This window comes from Sus scrofa, chromosome 13, assembly GCF_000003025.6.
Source record: "Sus scrofa isolate TJ Tabasco breed Duroc chromosome 13, Sscrofa11.1, whole genome shotgun sequence".
Lineage (NCBI taxonomy): Eukaryota > Metazoa > Chordata > Mammalia > Artiodactyla > Suidae > Sus > Sus scrofa.
The window spans coordinates 153,480,312-153,506,093 of NC_010455.5; the positions used below are offsets into that span (position 1 = coordinate 153,480,312).

At 38.1% G+C, this 25,782-nt stretch overlaps 1 protein-coding gene across 10 annotated transcripts in view; it reads left to right on the top strand.

Moving 5' to 3' along the window:
* The window catches only part of CBLB (Cbl proto-oncogene B), a 219,591-nt gene continuing 194,022 nt past the window's right edge, over positions 214 to 25,782 (top strand). For 4 of the 10 annotated variants that reach the window (XM_021070490.1, XM_021070492.1, XM_021070496.1 and 1 more), the window contains exons 1-3: positions 574 to 731; positions 2,095 to 2,276; positions 17,917 to 18,167. In XM_021070490.1, coding sequence (XP_020926149.1) covers positions 2,109 to 2,276; positions 17,917 to 18,167 — 419 coding nt within the window. In that variant the 5' untranslated portion in view covers positions 574 to 731; positions 2,095 to 2,108. The other 6 variants (XM_021070494.1, XM_021070495.1, XM_013982479.2 and 3 more) reach the window with 6 other exon arrangements.

Sequence of the window (25,782 nt, forward strand, 5' to 3'; positions counted from 1 at the left end):
ATGAAAGGTTTATACCTCATCTTAGAAAGCTGACTGTTTCTCTTTTTTGATAGCCAACAAGAAGCAATGCCTTAGGCCTATTTGGTTGCTGTCCTGGGTAGAAGAGTTTGGCAGCCCTAGGGAGATGAATTCTTCAGCCTTGGACACGCCCAGAGTAAAGAAGCAACACCCTCTCAGCCACTACTCTGTTGCTATGAAACAAAAGACTAGGAAGGTGAGCGAAGCAGGAAGTCCCGCCTTTTAGCTGGAGTCGGCTTTGGCTCGGGTTCCCAAGGCTCACGCCCACCCGCCCACTCGTTATTGGTCAGTTCCCTAGTGCCTTGATTCCTTTCTTCCATTTCCTTTCCCTTTTCTACTTTCGCTCTCGGGTGAGTCCGATCCCCCCATTTCCCACTGAATCCCTTTCTGTTTGGGAAGTGCGGCGAACGGGGCCATTCCTCTGGGGCCATTGTGTACTGTGGAAGACGTGGACCGGGTGGTAGTGCGAGGAGGACGGGTGCCTCCCGCCCATTGGCGCCGCCCGCTGTCCGGCAGGGCACGAATGCGCGTGATTGGCCCAACCCCGCGAGGCCCCACCCTGGCCCCGCCCCACCCCTGGCTCTTGCTGTGTGTATCCTACAGGGGTGGGGTGTCCAGCGAGTGGTCTCCTCCTCCAGCCAGGGCTGCTGCGGCGTCCCGCGGCCTCCCCGAGTCGGGCGGGAGGGGAGAGCGGGCGTGGATTGGTCTTGACGGTAATTGTTGCGTTTCTCCGTCTCGGTGGCTTTTGCTCTGAGTCGCTCCTTCCTCCGGAGTGGGCTTTTACGGCGATTACACACTCCTTGCCTGGGCTACCCAGGCGCCCTGTTCTCAGGGCGTGTAGAATCGGACCCGCGCACACGCGTGTCTCTGGGCAGCTACAGCGCCGAGACGCCAGGAGGGAAAGGGGCGCTAGGGAGGCTCGACGCTGCTTTCCGCCCGGGGACCCGGGGGCAGCCAGGCGCGGGCCACGGAGGAAGAAGGGACAGCCCCGGCTTCCAGCTGCTGTCGCCGCCGCCGTCACAGTTTGAAGAGGGGTATTTAAAGCCTGGACCCGAGCAGGGGCAGGGGAGGAGGAAGAGCGAGTTAAGGGAGGCGGGCGGCTGGAATTGCAGACAGCCCCCGGGGCGCGTCTACCTGGGAGCCAAACGCGGAGCGTCGGAGACGCCACTGGGCTGCGGGCGCTGGAGAGGCGAGGGGATACTTTGTCCTTTCTCTGTCCACCTTCCTCCCCCAGCTGTGGTCCGAGAGTGGCAGGGGAGGGGCCTGAGCAGCAAGGAGGCACAGATGTCCCGAAACAAAGCTTTGGACCCCCTACCCCCACCCTACTTGGATGAGACGAGAGGCAAGGAGCGAAAGAAGTGAACTCTCTCCTTTCTGTGCCCGCTCTTGTCAGTTTCTCTCGCTTTTAAAATGGGTTGTTTGTTGGATTATTTGGCTCTTAACTTTGGGGCAGCTCCTCAACCGCGTTGGTTTAAAGAACTGTGTGTTCGTGTGTCCATGTTCATGCGTCTGTACTGGTGGTTTTAGCGGGGAAAATCCAAGTCCTAAGCCTTTGTTGACAACAGACGTGCCCCTTAGGCTCCTGTAGAATAATCTTTATGTTTATATAATTTGGTGAGATCTAACAGAGTGAAAGTGCGGTTTTGGAGTGAGGCTCCCCAAATCTTTTCTAAGGGCTTGAGTTCTAGTCTTTTTAATTGGGATTAAGGCAGGGAGGATGAAAACATCGTGCTCTTACCTAGTTGGCAGAAATCTCTATAAGTTTTTTGTTATGAGTTGGGTATTAATCAAGCCTTCACTACTTGCAGTGTGAGAAGGGTGCATCTTTAACCCTTAGTGTTCCAAAAACAAATCTAAGGTCATTGCTCCTAAATCTCTTTGTGGTATGTAAAGATTGAGAGTACAGATTCAAATACTACTGAAAAGTTGAATCTGGGACCCTGGATTTTGTTCTCATTGATGGTGGAAGATTTAATGGGTACACATGAAGCTGTTTTTTTTTGTTTTTTTTGTTTTTTTTAAAGTATTTTCATAACCAACTAACTTTTTTTTTTTTTTTTAATTTCCCTTTCCAAGAACTAAGATTCCAGATGGCAAATTCTATGAATGGCAGAAACCCTGGTGGTCGAGGAGGAAACCCCCGAAAAGGACGAATTTTGGGTATTATTGATGCTATTCAGGATGCTGTTGGACCCCCTAAGCAAGCAGCAGCAGATCGCAGGACAGTGGAGAAAACTTGGAAACTCATGGACAAAGTGGTAAGTTCTGACTGTGCCTGTACAGAGCTCAGTTCACCCTGGATATGGTTTCTCCAGTTTTACTTATACTGTTAATTTATAATAATTACTGTTATGTCTTTTGATTTGGAGTGACCACTTATATGTGCTCTGAGTGTTTTGAAAAGTTGGATTCAGGGCAAAGATTTGTTTTCTTACCTTTTGTCCCACTCTTCAGGGTTCAAAGGTCCTCTATATAACTCAGATATGCAAAGTTTTTTACTGTTGGCTGCTCTTTGTTAATGCATGGCATAGAATAGTTTGTAAGTGTTTGTTCCATCTTACGTAAGGTTGTGTTGCTCTTAGATAACAAAGGACTCCAAAAAAGACTGCAAACGAGTAATTTCAGAAATGTCTCAGCTGGACCACTCATGACAACCACAGCGTGTGATGCTGAGAATGTTTGCTGGGGAAAGAACCAGATTAGTCCTTAAGTGAGAGTTTCCATTTTCCTCTCTGAGAATTCATCTTCATTAAGAAACTTTTTTGTTGTTGTTAGTGGTAGAGTTACAGTGTCTTTCATCTATTCCATTTTGAAACAGGAAACCTTTCTGATTGCGCATTGTTTATTGTGAAAGGAAAATTTATGATGGAGGTGGTGGGACTGAGAGTTATCAGAAACCTCTGTGGTTTCTACATGTTGCTTTCAGATGAACTACAGCTTTACAAGAAGAAAAGTCTAGGCAGAACCCAGAGAAGCCTAGGCAGCCTGCATACTTTACAGGGGTCTACAGAGGAAACTGGAACTATCAGTTGTCCTATCATACTAAGTAGGATTAGGAAGTAAATATGATTAAGGTGTAGCTTGCTGCTGTGAAAATTTAGTAGTTTACTTTTGAGTCAGTAGTACTGCCCCCTATATATTGGTAAATGTTTACAGCACCTTATGGTTTTATTTCATTGATATTTGGGGCTAATTATAAATTTAGTTGATGCAGGGCTCTTGATATCTTTGTAACTGCAGAAATGGAGATTTTAAAAAAATATTTCTTTATTGGGTTGTGTTAAAGCCTCCATGAAATCATATAGTAGCAGGCTCTTTTACTTTGGTTAGTAACCATGTGCAAATATTTGCCATCAAAGCCACTTTCTGTGGTATTAGCCATACAGGAAAGGGATAAAGTTTACTTTATTTTCATTTATCCTTATGGAAAGTACAGATGGGTAGATGAACGATAGGCCTGGCATTCTATGGCTGGTGGTGCTGAATGCAGAGCCAGAATATTTTTGTTAGATAAATATCCTTAATTTGGGGCTTCAGTGTGACCTATTTAAGCTTCTGCCAATTTATTCAAATTGTGATATTAAAGTGCTCCAGACAGAATGATGTCATAGTGTCAGAACATCGCAACTTGCTGCTTGAGGTCAGGTTTTGATTTTAGCATTGGATACTTAAGAATGAGGAGCATGCAGTTGGAAACATTGTATGTATCTGGCAGGCACAATACTAGCTGTCTTTGCTTTTCTAAGGAGGATTCAATTTAAGGTCACTCTCATGCCTAAATCATTAGTTAGGTGTAAGAGTAGGAATTCAAGATTTTTTCTTTAACTTACCTGTTGTATGAGTGGGCAAAAAAATGGGTCAGATTCTACTAGGGAGCTGCTTCTCCCTCCCCACCTCCTTCTCTGAGTAGTCAGAATTTGCACAATTATGACTGAATGTTAGAACATCAAATGAAAAAGATGGATATAAAGAAATGGTAAACTACTGTTAATACAGAGGCATTCTTTTTGAAACATTAAAAAATGTTTAATTTTTAAAAAGTGTGTGATTTTGGTCTGTAACTGATTATTAATCTAAGTTTTATCCACTTTTAATTATTTCACCATGGGTTATGGTTAAATAGATGGTTATTTGATGGTTAAGCCTCTGCCATGATTTATTTTATTAACCCTTTTGCGGGTTTGGGTTTAGCCTCTCCAACTGAGAAACTTGACTCAGAAGGAAATCTATGCTCTCAAGTCTCTACTTAGTGGAATGTGGGTGCGGGTGTTGGCAAAGGTGCATTGTGTGGCTTCCCCTATTTGTCTTCATTATTTGTCAAGGATGAAAATTGTTGTGTTCATTTATGAATGCATTCGTGGGCTTTGTGGAAAGAAGCCATATAAATCATTGTAGAAGAGTCCAGTATGCTTATTGCTACTCCATCTCACAGTAATAAAAAAAAGCTCTGATAATTACAAATTGGAATTATATTTTATTTAATTGTGTAATGCAGAAGAATTCCCCGCGTGTGTTTATCTTTCCTTCCTTGTCAGTGGTTAAGGAAGTGGTTCATAACATCAACACCATCCTGGTGATTACATCAGGAACTTTATTATTAGTCCAAAAGTTAATCCCTTGACACATTACCTAACTGTTTTGTAAAATAACTGCAATAGTATGAGTTTAACTTGGGAATAACAGAAAATAGTAACTTTCAACTCTAACTGATGATTAGGTAAAAGGGAGGGTTAAGTATTGAGCGTTTTATCTTTGTGAAGCCTCTTCACCAAGATCAGATGTTGGAAGTGTAAATTAGAAAACAAGCTCTAAGTACTACACGTCTCAGCTACCTACAAGGTAAAATCACTGATCTCATGGTCTTAGGTAATAAGACCATATATCTAGTATGTAGTTACACCGTTCTCTGGCCTCTAGAATTTAAAACAGTCAACTGAGATTCCAGTTCCAACTAATTGTTATGTTTCAGAGAGTAGGTTTTCTATACAAGGTCACTGAGAGTAGGAGGGAGTAATTGCTCAGTCATGTTCCTTGTAAGATGTAAAATGTTTGGTAAGAAAACATCAGTGGCACAGACTTAGCATAGTATCTTAATTGAGAAAAAGAATAGCATATCTCAAAACATCTCATTTAGACATACCTTTCTGGTCTTAGCTCTGTGTGTCAGTGTTAGTCAGTATCTGATCCCAGACTCTTCAGGTCACTGGATGCCTATTTGATATAGTATAGAATTATCACTCATGAATACCTAGCTAGTTTCAGATACACCTGAAATGTGGAGTCTGTCTCAAATATATTACAGAGATGGAGGTTCTTTAAACACTTAAATATTTGTTGAGGACCTACTGTGTTTCTATGACATGGCTATTATCTGGTGGTGCAAAAGCTAGATAAGATATAGCTGCCCTTGACTTGCCAAGGAACTTGGAGACCAGCATCAGAGCCAAGAATATAAGTGGGTAATTGATGTGTAATATGGAAAGTGCTGTATTATGACCTATACAGAGTACAGTGGGAGCAGAGAGAACATCCACCTTGTTTTTCTGGCCACTGCTCAGACAGTTATCTGTCTGGATTCTGCTGGCTACTGCCTTTAGGGGTAGCATTATTGTACTCTTGTTGGAAATGCTGAGGTGAGGGTAAGGAAATGATTGCTAATCAGCATGGTAGGAATGATAATTTATTAATGTGAGGTTCCTGAGCATGGTTTTCCAAGCATCTCAGCCAGGTGATGGAAGATAGAAGAAACAATTTTCCATCTAATAAATACTAAATGTACTGGGCATACATGGATGTTCAGGAAATTAAAAAATAATTAATTAATTTCAGAGAGCAAAGCAGTTGAGTACCTGCCTACGTTTTTGTCTTGTTGTCCTTGTCATTTATTTGAAATTACATTACTGAAAGGGCTTTAAAAGCATTTAAAAAGTGATGATGCCAGACAGCCTTTTCCTGCCTTTTACCCTCAGTACATTTATTACATTTATCAAGCTTGGAATGTAATTCATTCTCTGTCTTTATAATTTCACTTCAACCATAATATATTTTAAAAGTTCATCAATCAAAGATGCTTAAGTCATATACAGCTATGAAAAAATTAAGTATTCTTTTCTAAGTTGAATTACTCATACCTCTGAAAAATATTGCATGGAGAGTAAATCTTAGGTTTTAGATACCTATTATTTGTGTTTATCGGGTTTGAGAATAACTGTCCTTGGGCCCTTGGAACAGGGAATATCATTTATTTGAATCATTCTTCACATATTTCCTTTTCCTTGGTGAGGCTGTTCTGTTTTAGCAGAATCATGGACTCTAGTAGACTTGGATAGATGATAACACATTAAATGTCTTGGAAATTTTGTTTAGTACTAAATTAGACTTTGAATTTGTGCTTAGGTAAATGAAGTGATCCCAAGGTTTGCTTCTTGTTACTTCTAGGTAAAGCTTTTGGATAAAGTAAAAGATTTAAAGGAATCCTCCCAAGAGTTATCTGGGCTTTTTTTTTTTTTTTTTGCATGTTAAAATTTTAATGCTAAATATTAATAGAATATAGAAGTTCCCATCGTGGTTCAGAGGAAACAAATCCGACTAGCATCCATAAGGACGCAGGTTCAATCCCTGCCTTGCTCAGTGGGTTAAGGATCCTGTGTTGCTCTGAGCTGCGGTGCAGGCAACAGACGCGACTTGAATCTGGCATGGCTGTGACTGTGGTGTAGGCCAGCAGCCTCAGCTCTGATTCGACCCCTAGGCTGGGAACCTCCATATTGCCATGGGCACGGCCCGTCCGATGGTGCTGCTGCTGCTGCCGGTGGTGGCTGACGCCCAGAGCGGGAAAGCAACAGGCAGTCAGTGCTCCGCAGCAGCTGGCACCCCCGCCACTGCCCCGGGAGGAGAGGAGCAGCAGGAGCGATCTACCTGTGGCGGCCATCATCTCTCAACTTATATGGGTTTATCCTTGTGCTATAGAGCATACATTTAACAGAAGCCTTATCAGTTAGTAATCTTTTCAAACCTGTAAAATTTTAACCATTCACATTTTGAATCAACTTCTTTCCTTTCTTTCAAAGGTGCTTTATATGCTATCTCCTGATTTTTGTCATTTATCTCTCTTATCCCAAGTACGAAATGATAGTCATAAATAATCATGCCATCCTGTAGAATGTAGTAAGTGCTCTAATATGATATAATTACAGTGCTCTAACTAGAATGTGATGGATATGAATATTGCTTGTTAGGGTAAAAATTTGGTAGGAATAGAATGCAACATGATGGAGGTACTGTCTAGCTATTCTTTAGAGGTTGTTTTGGATTCCATTGAGGTGGAGGACACATCGGGCAGAAGTAATGATGAGTAAAGGGAGATTGTTGTTTGCGAGAAGGCAAGTTAGAGAAAGAGAGGTTTTGACTGCTTTGTCAAATTTGGTAGGCAGAGAACCACTGCAATGTTTGAGTAGAGAGGAAGTCAAGGCTATTCTATAAGAAATCATTCTCTGGACTCTAGAAGAATGGATTAAGAGAAAAAAAAAAAAAAACTCTTAAAAGTAGAAATAATGATCAAGAGGAATTAGAACAGATTAAGAAATAATGAAGGGCCAAGCTAGATAGAGAATTGACAGTAGTGATAGCAAGTGTTGGTTAAAATGTGGGAGGTATTTTGGAGTAAAGCCTAAGGTCTTCAGAGATAGAGGATGAAAGAGAAGTTGAAGTGAAAGTGACTCTTGAGGTTTTCAGCTTAGTTGACCTAAAGGCAGTGATGCCCTTAATGAGATAAGGAACATAGGAAGAAAAAGAGGAAGCTTGGGAGTTGATGCATGATAAGTTTGTTTTTGGCCATGTTGAGTTTGACATGCCAGAGTGAAATACCATTTTGAAGTCAGAAACTTGTGTAGTTAAAGAGAGAAGTTGAAACTAGAGACATATGTTTGGTAGATATAACCCCCTTCCATAACATTAGAGGCAGCATTCCAAGCTACAGGACAGCAAGAGATTTGGAAGGCAGACTAGAAGGTGAGAGTTGGAGAAAAAGTTAGAGATTGGCATTTTTAGCTGTGCCTGGTGCATATCTATAATTAGATGGCAGTGAAGGAGAGAGAATTCTGCAAAGAACAGTGATGGGACAGATAGGAAAATAATTAAATGATACTGGTTTCTGAGATAGAGGTAGCTTTAAGGAGATAGTTTCAAAATTTGAGGAAACCAAGTTCAAGTGGATGAAAATTTGAGGAAACTAAGTTCAAACAGGATGAAAATTTAAGAAGTCATCGAATTTTTCTTTTCTTTTCTTTCTTTCCTTCCCCCCCCCCCCCGGCTGCACTCATGGTATGTAGAACTTTTTGGGTCAGGGATTGAACCCACAGCAGCAACCCAAGCCACTGCAGTGACAGCACTGGATCCTTAACCCACAGAATCACAAGAGAAATTCCATCTTAAGTAGAGGTCATTGTTGATCTTTCAGTGCAGTTTTGCTCATGTGATGGCATTAGATTAAAAAGAGTATGTGGATTATTTAAAAATTGTTCTAGAACTGGGACAACTGGTATAAAAGTTCTGATAGATAGCTTGAGGGTTTGAGCAAAGCAGAATTTTTTGTGTGGGGGGGTGCTGTTGGAGAGATTCATGGATCGAAGGGAAGGAATATAGGTAAGGAGTGATTTAAGACATAAGGGAAGAAGAAATAATTGGTAATGTGGCATCCTAGAATACAGTGTAGAAGGGAGAGACTGAACAAGTAGAACAGTAATCTTTGGTAGAAATTAGTCCTGAACCTTTATATTACTATCACTTTATTTATTTATTTTTTAAAATTGTTATTTCCCCAATACAATTTTTTTTCTACTGTACAGCAAGGTGACCCAGTTATACATACATATGTACATTTTTTTTTCTCACATTATCATCCTCCATCATAAGTGACTAGAAATAATTCCCAGTACTGCACAGCAGGATCTCATTGCTAATCCATTCCAAAGGCAATAGTTTGCGTCTATGAGTTTCTTTTCTGTGTAAAGGTTCATTTGTGCCTTATATTAGATTCCAGATATAAGTGATATCATATGGTATTTGTCTTGCTCTTTCTGACTCACTTTACTCAATATGAGAGTCTCTAGTTCCATCCATGTTGCTGCAAACGGCATTATTTTGTTCTTTTTTATGGCTGAGTAGTATTCTATTGTGTATGTATATACCACATCTCCCTAATCCAATCATCTGTCAATGAACATTTGGGTTGTTTCCATGTCTTGGCTATTGTGAATAGTGCTGCAGTGAACATGCGGGTGCTTGTGTCTTTTTTAATCTACGTTTTGTCTGAATATATCCTCAAGAGTGGGATAAATGGGTCATATGGTACCGCCATACTGTTCTCCATAGTGGTTGTACCAGCTTACATTCCCACCAACAGTGCAGGAGGGTTCGCTTTTCTCCACACCCCTTCCAGCATTTGTTATTTGTGGACTTCTTAATGATGGCCATTCTGACTGGTGTGAGGTGGTATCTCATGGTAGTTTTGATTGGCATTTCTCTAATAATCAGGGATGTTGAGCATTTTTTCATGTGCTTGTTGGCCCTCTGTATATCTTCCTTGGAGAAATGTCTGTTCAGGTGTTTTGCCCATTTTTCAATTGTGTTGTTGGCTTTTTTGCTGTTGAGTTGTATAAGCTGTTTGTATATTCGAGAGATTAAGCCCTTGCCAGTTGTATCATTTGAAACTATTATCTCCCATTCTGTAAGTTGTCTTTTTGGTTTCCTTTGCTGTGCCAAAGCTTGTCAGTTTGATTAGGTCCCTTTGCTTTTTTTTTTTGCTCTTATTTTTGTTGCTTTGGGAGACTGACCTGAGAAAATATTTGTAAGGTTGATGTCAGAGAATGTTTTGCCTATGTTCTCTTCCAGAAGTTTGATGGTGTCTTGTCTTTTATTTAAGTTTTTCAGCTATTTTGAGTTTATTTTTGTGCATGGTGTGAGGGTGTGTTCTAGTTTCATTGATTTGCCTGCAGCTGTCCAGGTTTCCCAGCAATATTTGCTGAAAAGACTGTCTTTTTCCCATTTTATGTTCTTGCCTCCTCTGTCAAAGATTAATTGACGGTAGGTGACTGGGTTTACTTCTGGATTCTCTATTCGGTTCCATTGGTTTGTGTATACTATCACTTTAAAAACATACTGTTTCCTTGGTGGCTCATTGGGTCAAGTATCCCGTGTGTTCACTGCTTGTGGTGCAGGTTTGAGGAACTTCTGCCGGGGTACTTCTGCCTGCTATGGGTGCAGCCAAAAAAACCCAGCATATATTTATTAAAAAAAATTCTGTGATGTGACTTAAATGATGCCACAATGCTATTTTTATCTATTCTGTTTGGGCATATATTTAAGATTTTTTAATACATTTGTAAGATGCTGATTTTTTTCTAGTAGTTAAAGAAGTATTTTGAAAATATCTGACTAAATTTTTAGCTCTTTAACATATTAATACTTAAATAATTGTTAAGCTCATGCTGTTCTCTAATACGAATTACAGAAGTAGTTCTTAAATATTCAACCTTTTAAATGATTTCAGATCAGCTGAGTTCCCATTTACTGTTTCCACATCAAGAGGCATGTCCTGGGCTTATTAGACTTATTTTGTGCTTTTCTGCACAAAACAGGAGACTTTTTTTTTTTGCCTTTTTAGGGCTACACCTGCACCATAGGGAGGTTCCCAGGTTAGGGGTCCAATCGGAACTTTAGCTGCCGGCCTACACCAGGGCCAAAGCAACGCAGAATTCAAGCCACATCTGTGACCTACACCACAGCTCACTGCAACACTGGATCCTTAACCCACTCACTGAAGCCAGGGATTGAAGTCGCATCCTCATGTATGCCAGTTGGGTTTGTTAACCACTGAGCCACGATGGGAACGCCATAAAACAGGAGGTGTTTTAAGGGTTTCAAGTACTATGATGAACTTTAGGAACTAAATAAAATAACTCTTAATGTTCCCCAACAAGGCAGTCATTGCCCTTGGTCTAATTGTGATACCTTTGCAAAACCTGCAGTGATTTTGCCATGTTGTGGTATAATACAGAAGAAGAAGAAATCCTAAAAAAATTGCCAGTGCACACTGTATACCAGGTATTGTGCAGAGCACTTTTACATTTCTGCTTCTGAGAGTTGTAACACCCTATGAGGTTTCTTGGTTTCCAGAAGAAGCTGGCCCAAGGTTGTAAAGGTAGTAATTGGTAGAGTAAATTCCAGGTTTGATTGATTCTAATGCCTATGTTCACTGCATGAAGATTCAAGCACACTGCCTCAGGGAATAATATGAGTCTTCCACTTTCCACAAGAAGTAAATCAGAAGGACCTTTATGCCCTATATTTGAAAGATCAAGTTCTTCTCCAAGCTTTGTACTCATTTGTAGACATGCTTATTCAATATAGATAAGAATATCCTATTGGTATTGTTACTTTACTTCTGAGAGGTTCCTCCTTACTTTGTTCCTTTGCTCTTTTCTTCCATCAGATATTCATTGCACATTTACTATATGCAAGAATCTACGTTAGGTGGTAGAAATAGACCAGTGAAATAGATATGCTCTCTACCCTTAGGGACATTCCATTCTCATGTACTAGAAAGATGGTGAACAGATAAATACACAATTGACATCTTAATTACAACTAGTCAATTATTTAATGGTGCTTTTTATATCAACATTCTAAAGAAACCTTTGAAAACTACAAAAGAATTGGTAGTTTTCCCCAAATCCTACTATGATTAATTTCTAGACCCATGACCAATTATGTACTCTCTTGTTTTATCCAATTAATATTTACATAGAAAGAGTTCTGTCACGTTTTTATATGTTTTATATTTTTTGTTGTATAAGTTTTTATACTCTTGTATACTTAGTGATGATTTGCTGAACTAAAATGAAAAAAACTCAAAGAATTCATAGATTTTTTTTTTTGCTTTTTAGGGCCGCACCTGTGGCATTTGGAGGTTCCCAGGCTAGGGATCGAATTGGAGCTATAGTGGCTGGCCTGCACCACAGCCATAGTAATGCAGGGTCCGAGCCACATCTGTGATCTACACCACAGTGCATGGCAATGCTGGATCCTTAAAGCACTGAGCAGGCCAGGGATCAAAGCCACAACCTCATGGTTCCTAGTAGGATTTGTTTACACTGTGCCACAACGAGAACTCCCCCATAGATTTTTTTTTATCATAATGATGTACTTTTAAGTAACTCCAATAAGGAATCTCTTACAACAGTTACCTGAGGAGAACAAACAAGAGTTTCTTTCAGGCTTCCCATGCTATCTTTAAAAAATAGGATGTTTTATCTTGTAGGTACAGTACTTGATTTAATATAACTGAATGTTTCATAAAGTGAGGAGACATGTTTTATAATGAAAGTCTGCTGTGGTATGCAAACAGTTCCTTACTGTTGAAGGAAGTTTCCATTTGCTCTAGTGGAGTTTCTTTCATAGGTTTCATCAGGGGCTGGTTTGAACCTTGTTTTCAGGAAATGTGTTAGTTGACCTAATACCTCTTTGTTACCTTTTAGCTGGAAATTTTAATTAAAGCACAGTCAGGAAACTGTTTAAATGCTAGAGTGTTCCAAGTATAATTAATGGCTTTGAAAATTCTTATACCACAGGTAAATCCCATGCTTGTATGTGTGCCTTTGATATGATTGAATATATATTTTATGTATGTAAATACATATTCATGTATTTATTGAAATACATGTGTAGCCATGTATATTATATATAAAATATATATTTTTGTGTATATGAGATGATACGTATATGAACATACAAAGAGAAGTCTACTTACAAATCTTTAAATACATTTCTCAAGAAATACTTCAGGCAGTTGTCTACTGTTATGGAGAGTGCCTGACTCCTAAGTCCAGACAACAGGGTTCTGAGCAGTAAACTCAGGCTCCATTTCTCTGTTTAATTATTGTCATGTCACGAGGAAAGAGTTATTCTTGGTGATCTCTTTAACTATAAAATCCTGTGAGTCAAAGATGATAATAGAATTTTTAGCCCAGTTCCAATACTAAATGTTTTACCTTTTAGTTCAAAAGCAAAGAGTAATATTGCTAAATGAACCAATCCTTTTATATATGAGTTGGTGCCCTAAGAAGTTCATCATTGTATAATGTGACTGTAGAGTGGTTCTTCATGGAAGCTCTTCTGTGTTGGGACCACCTTTATACCAGGGAGCAACTTAGATATTTCTTTTCTTTTTTTTTTTTTTTTTTTTTTTTTTGTCTTTTTCTAGGGCCACACCTGTGCCATTTGAAGGTTTCCAGGCTAGGGGTCTAATCAGAGCAATAGCCACCGGCCTACGCCAGGGCCACAGCAATGCCAGATCCAAGCTGCATCTGTGGCCTACACCACAGCTCACGGCAACGCCTTAACCCACTGAGCAAGGCCAGGGATCGAACCTGCAACCTCATGAGTCCTAGTCAGATTCATTAACCACTGAGCCATGACGGGAACTCCAGCTTAGATATTTCTAGAAGAGGTATAAGTCATTTGAATCTGAACTTCAACCTTGTTGCAAGCTTGATTTTTCTCTTAAAATACTGTTTTTAGGAAAGCAATTTTTCTCTCCCTAGTTTTCTCAGTTCCTTGCACATAGCAGGCACTGAATATGTATTGAATTGAATTGAATTTGACCTGCTTAGAAGTCATAGTCCTGGCATAGGGTTATTTATTTTTGGCAGGAGCTGTCATAAATTATAGTGTTTAATACTAATCCAACTGATGAACTGCACACTCAGCGGCCTATCATAGTAATTCAGCATCTCCTGTTGTACTTTCCCATATGCAAATTTAGAAAACTATGTGGTCTACAAGAATCCTGATAAACTGGCTTTAGCCTAGTTCACATCTACCAGATTATTCACCTGTGGGCTTCCTGTGCCCCCACCTTTTAGAATGACCACACTGACTCACTTTCACAGACCCTATCCTCTGGGGGCCTCTGGAGCTTTGCACATCCCTTTGCCTGGGATACTCCTTTTGCAAATTTAGGTATGCCTTTCCTGGCACTCCCTCATAGACAGACTTGAGTGTCCACTTCATTCTTCCCCTAGCACTTCATACTCTCCTGCATTACAGCACTCAACCCCCCTGTAATTCTTTTGTAAGCCACCTGTCTTTTTCACTAGAAAACTCCTTGAGGACAGGTCTGTGATTTATTCTTTCCTGTATTCCCCAGGGCCAGAAACAATGCCTGACACATAAACATTTGTAGGATTAACAAATGGGTCCTGAAGTTCATGTAAATTTGCAAATGGAATAAAATTAAAATGTAAATGAGTTTAGCCAGGGATCATTAATTGTATGCCTAATTCTAATTAAGTTGTGATATAGTGAGATAAAAGATCAGCCTGGATTCCTAAGATGCAGACTCTTGTGTTGGATTAATGATTTTTTAATAGTCCCTTAATCTTTGTAGTTCTTAGTTTCTTTATCTGAAAATGAATGGATTGGACAGGATCTTTACAAAGATCCCTTAGAGCAAGAATTACATTGCTCCTAAGTTAATTATAGAGAACTAGGTCTCTTCTGCCAGACTCCTTGAGGCAGGAAGTATGCTCCAATCATCTATAATTTTCTGGCACTAAGCTTAGTACCTGGTATATGGTAGTTATTCAAACCATTTTACTGAATAAAACAATAAATTCTCAGATAGAATTACAATTTAAATAAAACAAATGAGAAAAAGGTCAGGTAGAGAATAGTAAATTAAAAATCTGTAACATACAGAAAAAATCTAATAAAGAACAGTAATTTGGAATGTCTGAAAGAAATACCTGAGAGGAATTTTTTATTTATCAGTTAAAAAATTCATCAGTTGGAGGAAATGAATTTAAAACTGCCTGGTCCCCTAACTACAAGTTAATAATTTATCAGCCTGTGACATGTTGTACCAAGTTTTATGATGCTGAAATGAAACTGCTTGCTCTAGGATGTTGGTGGCAATATTTTTGAAGTTTGTGTATGCATGTGTGAACTTTTAGTTTTAAGAATTGAAAAACTATGTCTTGTTTCAACCAGGATTTGTTAAATCATTGACATATTTGGGACTTTATCAGTCTTTAGGGGAGAATGAGCTTCTCTGATTATATCAAAATGTCACAAAAATAAAAAGAAGGTAAATAGCTTTTTCAACTTTTTTAACTACACTTTTATAAAGATTTGGCATTATTTAATAAATTAGATATCTTAACCTTTCCAAGAATTTCTTTTCTCCTTCCTTCCTTTCTTTTTTCTTTTTAGGGCCACATCCACGGCATGTGGAAGTTCCCAGGCAATGGGTAGAATCGGCGCTGTAGCTGCTGGCCTATGCTGCTGCCACCGCCACAGTAACACGGGATCCGAGCTGCATTTGCGACCTACACTACAGCTCGTGGCAATGCTGGATCCTTAACCTACTGAATGGGGCCAGGGATTGAACCCATATCCTCATGGATACTAGTGGGGTTCTTAACTTGCTGAGCCACAAGGGGAACTCCATCAAGAATTTCTTTAAGAGATTGAGATAATATTCTTACATTTAACCTATACTGATGTCTTTGGGTTGCTGGTTTGAATACTATTATGTGTAGTTCAATCATGAAAATAAGGAAGTAACATAAAAATATCTGTGTATAAAAATATGTATACAGAACTTCAGGATGGGGTCCTACTATATGGCAAAAGGAACTGTGTGACTGGGTTACTTTGCTGTACAGCAGAAATTGAAGAAACATTTTCAATCAACTATACTTTAATAAAAAATAAAAAAGAATACTTAAAAAAAAAAAAAAGAACTTCAGGATGAATCAACCAACCATCTATACATACATTTATTAGTTCTGTACTGTGTGATAGACAGGTCCATTTTAGGCACTGTATGCAAAGAGCAGGGAGAGACAATGCCCTTAGTTAATGTGAGAAATGAGTGTCTTAAATTAGGGGCCCATGCTTGATAGTTTGAGTCAGATTTTTATCTCCACCAAAGATAACATGTTATTTCTCTAAAAAGGCAAGTGAGAAAGTAAGTTGAAATGCTTTTTTTCCTTTTGTTGTTTCATTGATTTTATTGTATTTACGGTTCTTGAAATTATTATTGTTCGGCTCATTTTCATTTGGTTCAGGCTCTTTTATGGGCACCTAAAAGTAGATCTGTGTTTTATGGAACCTGAAATTTAGAGTGGTTCTTTTAAAGAAAAAAAAAGTACAACTACAAAACTGGATATGAAAGTGAAGTTTTTTAGAACTATAAGAAATTCATAACAGGTTATAAATTTTAAAAAATGGATAAGTTGTCAATATCAGAGAAGTAATCTAGACTCTGTACATTTATACTTCACTTCTCTTCCACTGCCCATGGATACCTTCAATCCTGGCACCACTGGACACATTGGGATTTGAACAGGACCTTCCTACTCCTATGCTGGGCTGGTCAGCATGGCGGGCACTTGAATTACTCCTGAAGCCATTCTTTTATCACTACTGCTGATGATAATGTAACTAGTTCTAGAAGTGACCACATTCCTCACATGTTCCTTCCACTAAAACCAAGCTAAATGTGTCTTCCACCCAAATTCCTATGAGTCAGCTTCCCATGGCCCTGACTTCTTCAGTGCCACCCAACAGAAGGTTAAGTTTGACAGAAAGGAAGTCACACTGGAAAAAAGACAGAAGTCTTAATCAGTTGTATTTAAAATATCTTGCTCTTGAAAACTTTATAGAAAAATTTATGATGAAAGTTTTAGAAGAGGGACAGGTGAGGGACTCTCAAGCTCAGGCTTCACTAGCTTCTGAGTAAATCTGCCTTATGTGTACATTTTGTCTTTTGCAAGAGTGTGTACCTTTACACTGTTATGCACTTGTCAGTTCCCAGTGATTTCATTTTAATGATTGTTTCTGTTCTGGTTTGGGGGATAAGAATGAGGTGGGTAACTTACTTTTGCTAAATGAACATGTAGAAGTGAGTATAGTAGTAGAACTACTACCTTTTTTTTGCTAGCAGGAGGTATTTTCAGTTCTGCAGCCAGCCCTGAACGCCCCAGTGGTTGGGTGGCACCTGATGGAATGACTGAACCGTTATGAAACAGGTGCTTTTAGGCCTGGGATGTAAAGTGAAGAAGTGGAAAAGATTTGTTCTAGGCTGACACTCATTTACTACTAATTAGTTGAGTTATTAAAATGAATCTGTTACTCCCCTCTGGGTTCAGGAAAAACACTCCAAAATATAAATAAAAATCTGTGAAATTGTTTGTTTGTTTTTTTCTGTTTTATGCCTGTACCCGTGCCATATGGAAGTTCCCTGGGCTAGGGATTGAATCTGAGCCACAGCTACAACCTGCAGCAATGCAGGATCCTTTAACCTACTGTGCCAGTACAGGGATTGAACCCACACCTCTGAAGCTGACCCAAGCTGCTGCAGTCAGATTCCTAACCCACTGTGCCACAGTGGAAACGTCAAAAATCTATGAAAAAGTTTTAGCTGGGAAAATAGTATCTGAATTGTTATTCAGAAACATTAAGATGGGCCAGCATGTAAGGCCCATTCCCTCCTTTTTTTGTTTAGAAAAGAGACTAGTAGTGGTATACAATAATTAGCACATAGTAGTTCTATTAAGTCTTAAGGGATGTTGTACAAGAGCGAATGAAAACTTTAGGGGTTGAAAGTAAAGGTATGACATAGAAAAACTGAAAGAGAGAAGAAAATAGAATTTAATTGTATTAAAACAATGTGAATGTAGATTCTTTGTAGATTGGTGATAGTAATTTTAAAGTCAAATTTTATATTATGGAAAACAAAGAAATAGTACGTAGTTTGATAATTCTCTCTTTTTTTGTGTGAAAGAAAGTGTTTCAGTTCATATGAAAATGTTTTATTTTTGTCTTTCTTCCTTTTAGGTCAGACTGTGCCAAAATCCCAAACTTCAGTTGAAAAATAGTCCTCCATATATACTTGATATTTTACCTGATACATATCAGCATTTGAGACTTATATTGAGTAAATATGATGACAACCAGAAACTTGCCCAACTCAGTGAGAATGAATATTTTAAAATCTACATTGATAGTCTAATGAAAAAGTCAAAAAGGGCTATAAGACTCTTTAAAGAAGGCAAGGAGAGGATGTATGAAGAGCAGTCACAGGACAGGTAAGGATATTCCAAATTTTATCTTTCTCGGTAGTGAAATCATTTATGTCGATTTCGTTTCACTGTTAGGGTAAACGTCACCGCGTTTGTTTGGGGGAAATATTACATTTGTGTATTTGCTTTTCGTATTATTTAAACCTTGTAGTTTTACACAAGGTTTACACAAATTTATGTCAGTAGCTAGTTGGTGAGACAGTATTTGTATTTTTTTTAAATTAGGACTTTTTTTTACAGCAGTTTTAGGTTTGTAGAAAAATTACTCGGAAAGTAGAGTTCCTTTATACCCCCTCTCCTCAGGTACCTGTGTTTCTTCTATTATTAATATCTTGCAAAATGTGGTACTTTTGTTACAATGATGAACCAATATTGATACAGTATTATTAATAAAAGTTCCCAGTTTATATTAGGGTTCACTCTTTGCAGTTGCACAGCTCCATGAGTTTCCACAAAAGATAATATTGTCTACCATTATAATATCATACAGAATAGTTTCACTGCTCTAAAAATGCTGTGTGTTCCAGCCATTCATTGCTTCCTCACACTCCTGCCCCAGCCACACACCTCTTGATCCCCTGGCAACCATTCAGCTTTTTATTATCTCTATGGTTTTGCTTTCTTCAGAATGTCATATGGCGGAAATCATGTGACATTTTCAGACTGGCTTCTTTTACTTAACAATATACATATAAGTTTATCCCATGTCTTTCCATAGCTTGATAGTTGATTTATTTTTTATTGCTGAATAATACTCCATTACATGGATGTAGCACAGCTTGTTGATCCATTTGCCTGTTGAAAGATATCTTGATTGCTTCCAGTTTTTGGCAGTTATATGTAAAGCTGCTTTAAATATTTGTGTGTAGGACTCTGTGTGGACATAAGCTTTCAGCTAGTTTAGCAAATACCTAGGAGCATGATGACTATATGATGTTATGGTAAGCCTGTGTTAAGCTTTGTAAGAAACTCCCAAACTGTTTTCCAAAGTGGCTGTACCATCTTGCATTCCCACTGGGAGTGAATCAGAGTTCCTATTGCTCTACCAGCATTTGATATTGGACAGTGTTTTCAAGACACAGTCTTGATTGGATATGTGGGTGTGGTAGATATGGGTAGAAGATGAAATTTCAGTTCCTATACTTGACTATTAAGCAAGAAGCTAAACTGGGGTGTAATAATTGAAGTGACAACAACTCAATCCTCATTTTATAGACAAGATTCTTGACTTAGAGACTACTCACTAAAGTTTGTTGTATGGCTATTGCAGTATTAAATTTCATGATCTATCTTAAACTAAGAAAATAATAGAATTTTCCATTTCTGGGATATTTTAATTATGTCCAGAAGAGTCACTGATAGTGAGGGTCTATTAAGATTTGCAGATTGGAAAAACAAATATTAATTAAAATATATAATATTTTAACATAGTTGAGTTGAATTTTAGTTTAAGACACTTAACCTCTCTGGATTTTAGTTTCCTTAGATATAGGAAAACCTCTAAGAAATTTCTCATGTTTCTTTCAGGTTAGAAACACTAGCTTTGTTTAGCCTAATAAAACATAGGATTGTATAACAAAGTTTAGTTATCTAGGTATGTAGACTCTGAAGTTGTCTGTAAATACCAGCCAAACAAATACTCAGAGTGAGCAACACCATCAAGTTCAAATGTAGGAAAACCCTCTGCCAAATGTAAAATAGCATAAATGTTTACTTATTTATAATTTGCTCTCTAAATTAGTGATGAATCCTAACATAATCACAGGAGTCTAACCAATTATGTAACTGTGGGCTTATCACTTCGTATTCCTGGACCACAGTTTACACATCTTGAGGGCAGTGAGTCGTGCAGTTAGCTGCCTTTTAGCTCCAAGTGCTAATACTCTCTCCAGGACTCTTAATGGGAATTTGAATTGTCACAAGTTTCTAGGAGTAAGAAGGAGAGATACAGTGACTGTTTCTTCTTATAGACTTTTCAAGAAGACCAGGATGTTTCTGTTTAAAACTGTAGTCTTGTAGTTTTACCATTGATCTAATAAAACTAAATTGTTTTAGAAATATCTTTACATTTCCTATTCAGAGTTAGTAGCCCTGAAATTCTTCTTGATCTAGCAACATCATCCATTAAATTTTGCTTTTTAGGTTATTGGGTAGGTGAGAAGGTATGTACCTTCTAGGACTAGGAATTTGAGTGGCTAACAGTATTTTAATTGAATGTAGTCATATATGATGGGGTAAACTTATATCTCACTTTTACATCTTTTTTAAGAAACTTGAAACATTTTCTAACTCAAGATGCCTCATAACTACAATTTCATGTAGACATTTTTATTTTTATTTTTTTTGCTTTTCATGTAGGAGCATCTCGGAGGAATCTTTATAAGTTTTGGTTGATTGTGTGTAGATTTCTATAGTTGATGAAAGATTGCATAATGCGAACTGATCGCATTGAGGCAACTCTGTAAATTTTGTGTTTTAAATGTCTCAATAAATTTTGTCATTGTCCTAAATTCAACCCAAGACTAAGTTTCTCAGTTTCTGTTCTGGTGCAGCATATTCCTCTTTGGATTTTTCTGTCATCCGTGTTCCATTTTCTGATAATGTTCATTGCTACTATGTTTAAGGAAAACTTAAATTTGATAAATATCTGACCGTAACTCATAATAATGTATCACTTTTGGTACATCATAACAAGACATAGACCTTTGGTGTAATGTTTCTTTTAGTAGTAATATATCTTTAAACAGTCACTTCTATGTTCCCTTGGTATTCTAAATACAAACTGAGGCTAAAACATGCCATTGTACATTGAGCTTTGGGACATTTTGCTCTATAGAATATAAAAGAAATTTCTTAGGATGTTTTCCTGGTTGTTAGGCAATTGAGTATTCTTTTGAGTAGTATGACTCTTATCTAACATGTATGACATGCTGCTTATTAGGAATAATGTAAATTCCCTAAACAATCTTTTTTTTTTCATTCTGTGAATAATGTCACAAGGAGCATTATTATTTTTCAGCTAAAAATGAAGTACAGTAATAGTTGAAATAGTGATGTAGAGTTCATTGACTAAACTAGCATTTCCCCAGGAGATTCTGTACTTTATTGAGGAAACTTGTGTCAGATGAGTACATGAATCAAAATGTTTACTTTAATGTCCTGTTGTACTAAAAGTAAACTTTGTGGATTTGTTTTAAATGTAAGGGCAAATGGGGAAAAAAAATCAGGCATCGATTTTGAACTACCTGTGTTTTACTTGATTGCTAAAATATGAGTGGCCCTTGGAGTTCCTGTCGTGGCTCAGTGGTTAACGAATCCGACTAGGAACCATGAAGTTGCGGGTTCGATCCCTGGCCTTGCCCAGTGAGCTAAGGATTCGGCATTGCAGACTCGGTTCGGATCCTGAATTGCTGTGGCTCTGGTGTAGACCAGTGGCTACAGCTCCAATTCAACCCCTAGCCTGGGAACCTCCATATGCCACAGGAGCGGCCCAAGAAATCGCAAAAAGACAAAAAAAAAAAAAGAGTGGCCCAAACTTTAAAAGCAATTTCATAAATGTATGATAAATATAATAACAAATAGAAAAATAGATATAGCAAATGACACATAATATATTACTTGTGTAGAGAGTGAGAGGTAGAAATTACAGTTAGATAAATTTATCTGCTACTGTAATAGATATTAAGAACATGTAGTGCAAGCCTCTTGCTTTGGGAATGGGTGGAATAATGATTTCTGCTAGAAGCAGACTGCGTGCCTTGCCTGACTTTTATTGTAAACCTCTTCTTCTCTAGTATCACTTTGTGCCAAGTTTTCCCCCTCCCCCCTCAAAAGAATTGAACCTCACACTGAATTGATGCTTTTCCAGCAGTGTCTAAACCTTTCTGAGCTGCTATTTCTGGGCGGAGTAATTCAGTGATTTTTGGCACTCTTAATGCTTTCAAGTGTATGTATGAAGTAGGGAAGGAACAATTTATAGTTTCAAGCACAGAGAAGAAGAGAAACTTTATAATATATTGCTTAACATTTCAGTGGCAAAAGTCAAAGTGGGTGTGAAGGTATTTACAGCTGACAAATGTGAAACTCACAGGAGATGCTTTTCTTCAGTGATGTGACTGGCAGTTTCATCAGTTGACTATTTTAATTAAAAAACATTTACTCTTTCAGATTAAAAGTTGTGAGTTAATCATCTGTTCTCCAAGGCCTGGTGTTGGACACTGTGTTTTTAGAACACTCAGAAATGATGGCCTGACGATAATCAGATTTTCCGTATTTCAGAGCTGCTTCAGTGAACCAGAGTGCTACAACCCATTTTTCCCTCCCACACTCTGGTTTGTAACCACTGTAACAAAACCAAAAGTCAACTGAGGTGGAAAAATAGCTCTGCATTTGATAATCTATCTGTGAAGGAAATAAAGGCTTTTAAAACTTCATGCCAAAAGAGTAATACATGGTTGTTGTCTTATTAATGTCATTCCAGAACCCTTGGACCATTCTTCATGCACATGTGTTGTAGAAAACAAATCATAGTGTGCATAGCTCTTGTAATAATTCTCATTCCAGATAAGATTTTTAAAAAGTATTTTGACATTAAAAACTCCGTTCTAGAAAGTGCTAGCCTTTGTTCAAAATTCTCCAGAAGCATCAAAAATCTTTTTCTTTGTTGAACATTTGACCAAACAAAGAAAATGTATAACCTGCTACATTAATAAAGTGCCTTTCCCCCCTAAAGGACTGTACATTGGCTGCGCTTGCTGTTTCTGCCTGTGTTGTAATTCCTGAGACAGTGTACCAAGAGCATTTTAGAACTGATGTACTAAAGATAAATTGGTTACGTTAAAAGCTGAATCAAAACAACATCAGCTACAATAATAACAACAGTAAGGGAAACAACAAAACACAAAGCTACAAACAAACCTGCGTGCTTTCCTCTTACCATTGTATGAAAACATGGCTTTGGCCAAAGAATAATGTTGCCCTAATCAAAATGTTTAAATAGGAATAGAGATGAGTACATGTTGATTACATGGTTATCGAAACAGTTTTGAAATTCCTCATGGGTTTTCAGTGTAACCATACAAAGAGACTGATCTGTGTGCACAATTTGGGTTCTATGTAATAGTTTTTAATTATTCCTGGACCTCACAGGTTAACAGACTTGTTTATAATCCTACATCAAGTTCCCCATGTTCTCCTAGGCAGCCCTGTTGTACATTGTGAGAAGGACATGAGAGAAGAGTGCAGAAATCTCATGGTCTGCTGCCATTTGTCCTCCACGTGTTCTTTGTTACCTTGGTTGGCTTCCCAACTCCAGTCTGTGTTTTTCGGCCTTTATTTTCTGCGTATTCACAATATTTACCTACTCAGATATTTCAGCATCAAAATATGTAGATGTAGTTTGTTTCAGACTAGATGTTACTGTTGCTCCATCAGTCTAGTCAATCATTTTTCAAATCCAGTAGTAGTTTCTAGTAAAAATACTGTTTTTTGTTTTTACAATAATCATTTGTCGGCAAATTAATCTTAGGGAAATTACATCTGTCTGTCTGTCCGTCTGTTCTTCCTTCCTTCCCGCCTTCCTTTCTTTCTTTCTCTCTCTCTTTCTTTCTTTTTTGGCCAACTGCAGCATTTGGAGTTTCCTGGGCTTGAGCCACAGTTGCAACCTGCTGCAGCTGTGGCAGCACTGGATCCTTTAACCCACTGTACTTGGCTGGGGATTGAACCTGTGTCCTTTTGCTACAGATATGCCACTGATCCCATTAAGCCTCAACAGAAAATCCTGTCTTTCTTTTAAAAGTAATTTTTACAGTATTGAATGCATTCCATTTATTCTATGAAATATCTACTGTTTAATCATGAATAAGAGGGAGTAGTTTATGTTCCTTTAAAAAACATTCTTCATATTTTAAATATTAAACTAATCTTTCTGTTTCTCTCTTTATGGTGAAATTGCAGTTCTTTTTGTATTTCATGAGGACATGGCAAGTTGCAAATAGGAAAATGTGATTTCTAAATAAGTCAAAATAAGGGACTTCTCATTGTGGCGCAGCAAAAACGAATCCCACTAGTATCCATGAGGATGTGAGTTCAATCCCTGGCCTCTCTCAGTGGGTCAGAGCTGTGGTGTTGCCATGAGCTGTGGTGAAGGTTGCAGATGCAGCTAGAATTCCGAGTTACTGTGGCTGCAGCATAGACCAGCAGCTGTAGCTCCCATTGGACCACTAGCCTGGGAACTTCCATACACCATAGTTGTGGCCCTAAAAATAGAATAAATAAATAAATAAAATCCAAATAAGTTATTGGTAGGTTTTAAACACAAGTATTTTCATGTAAACATACTTAGTTGCTACTTAATTTTTCCTATATCTGCATTCTAGGAATTTTTTTTTTCCTTTTCAGTGGTAGAATAGAGAAAGTAAAAGACTAATTTTTGATATTTTAAAATGATAATATGTAATTTGGATTCTGAGGAGAAATAGTAATTAACCCTGAAGCAGGAATATGTCTGCCAAGTAGGAAATGGAATTGTCTCTAGAAAAAGTGAACTTTGGGAGTTCCTGTCATGGTGCAGTGGAAATGAATCCGACTAGGAACCATGAGGTTGTGGGTTTGATCTTTGGCCTCTCTCAGTGGGTTAAGGATCCAGTGTTGCAGTGAGCTGTGGTGTGGGTCGCAGACTTGGCTCAGATCTGGTGTTGCTGTGGCTGTGGCTGTGGCATAGGCTGGCAGCTGTAGCTGCACTTAGACCCCTAGCCTGGGAACCTCCATATGCTGCAGGTGCAGCCCTAAAAAGAAAAGGAAAAAAAAAGAAAAAAAGAAAAAGTGGACATCTTCTGAGATTAATTTATCACAAATGAATAGAAAGTTTATTTAGTTTTGGTAAGAATGCTTTCCTTCATGTTTCAAGCACCTGAGAGATGTGACTATACTTTTCTAAAGTTTGGAAATCAAGGGACTTATTTCTTTAACACATTGTGAAAGTGGAGGCCATAGGAAAGTTATTTGGACAAATGTTTTCAAACTTAAACAAAGGTAGTCTGTTAGAGTGGGCAGGTGAGTGCTTATAGAATCTTTGACTGTTAGAGACTTTATGGCTAGCTACATCCATGCTGCTTTGATAACTGGACACAAAGTAATTTACTTGTTGATTTTTTTTTCATGTAGGTGAAAAATAAAAGGCGTTTCTCTAGCAGTTTTCTCCCTGGGACATATTTTCAAAATACAAAAGAAAACAAATTATTCTGATATTCAGATACTCAAAACTAAATCTACTGTCCACTGTTTTAAAATTTTAAATAAAGTGTTTATATTTAATCAATTTATTTGCTATTTATTTACTTTTCCCCCAGCCCTGTGTTAGTACCATTCAGTCTCTAACACCTGGTTTATTAGCTATTAAAATTTTATTGCAATTTATTTCAGTTCCTTCCAAGTCAGAATATGTATTATAGACACATGATATTTTGATTTTAAAATTGGAGATATTTTTCCCCTGCAGTTTAGATTTGATTAACGGTTCATAAATTCTGAGTGATAACCATTATATCATAAGACAGTAAGCCAGTTCACATGACTCAAGTGAACTTGGCTTTATGGTTGAATACCTTTTATGCTTTTCAGA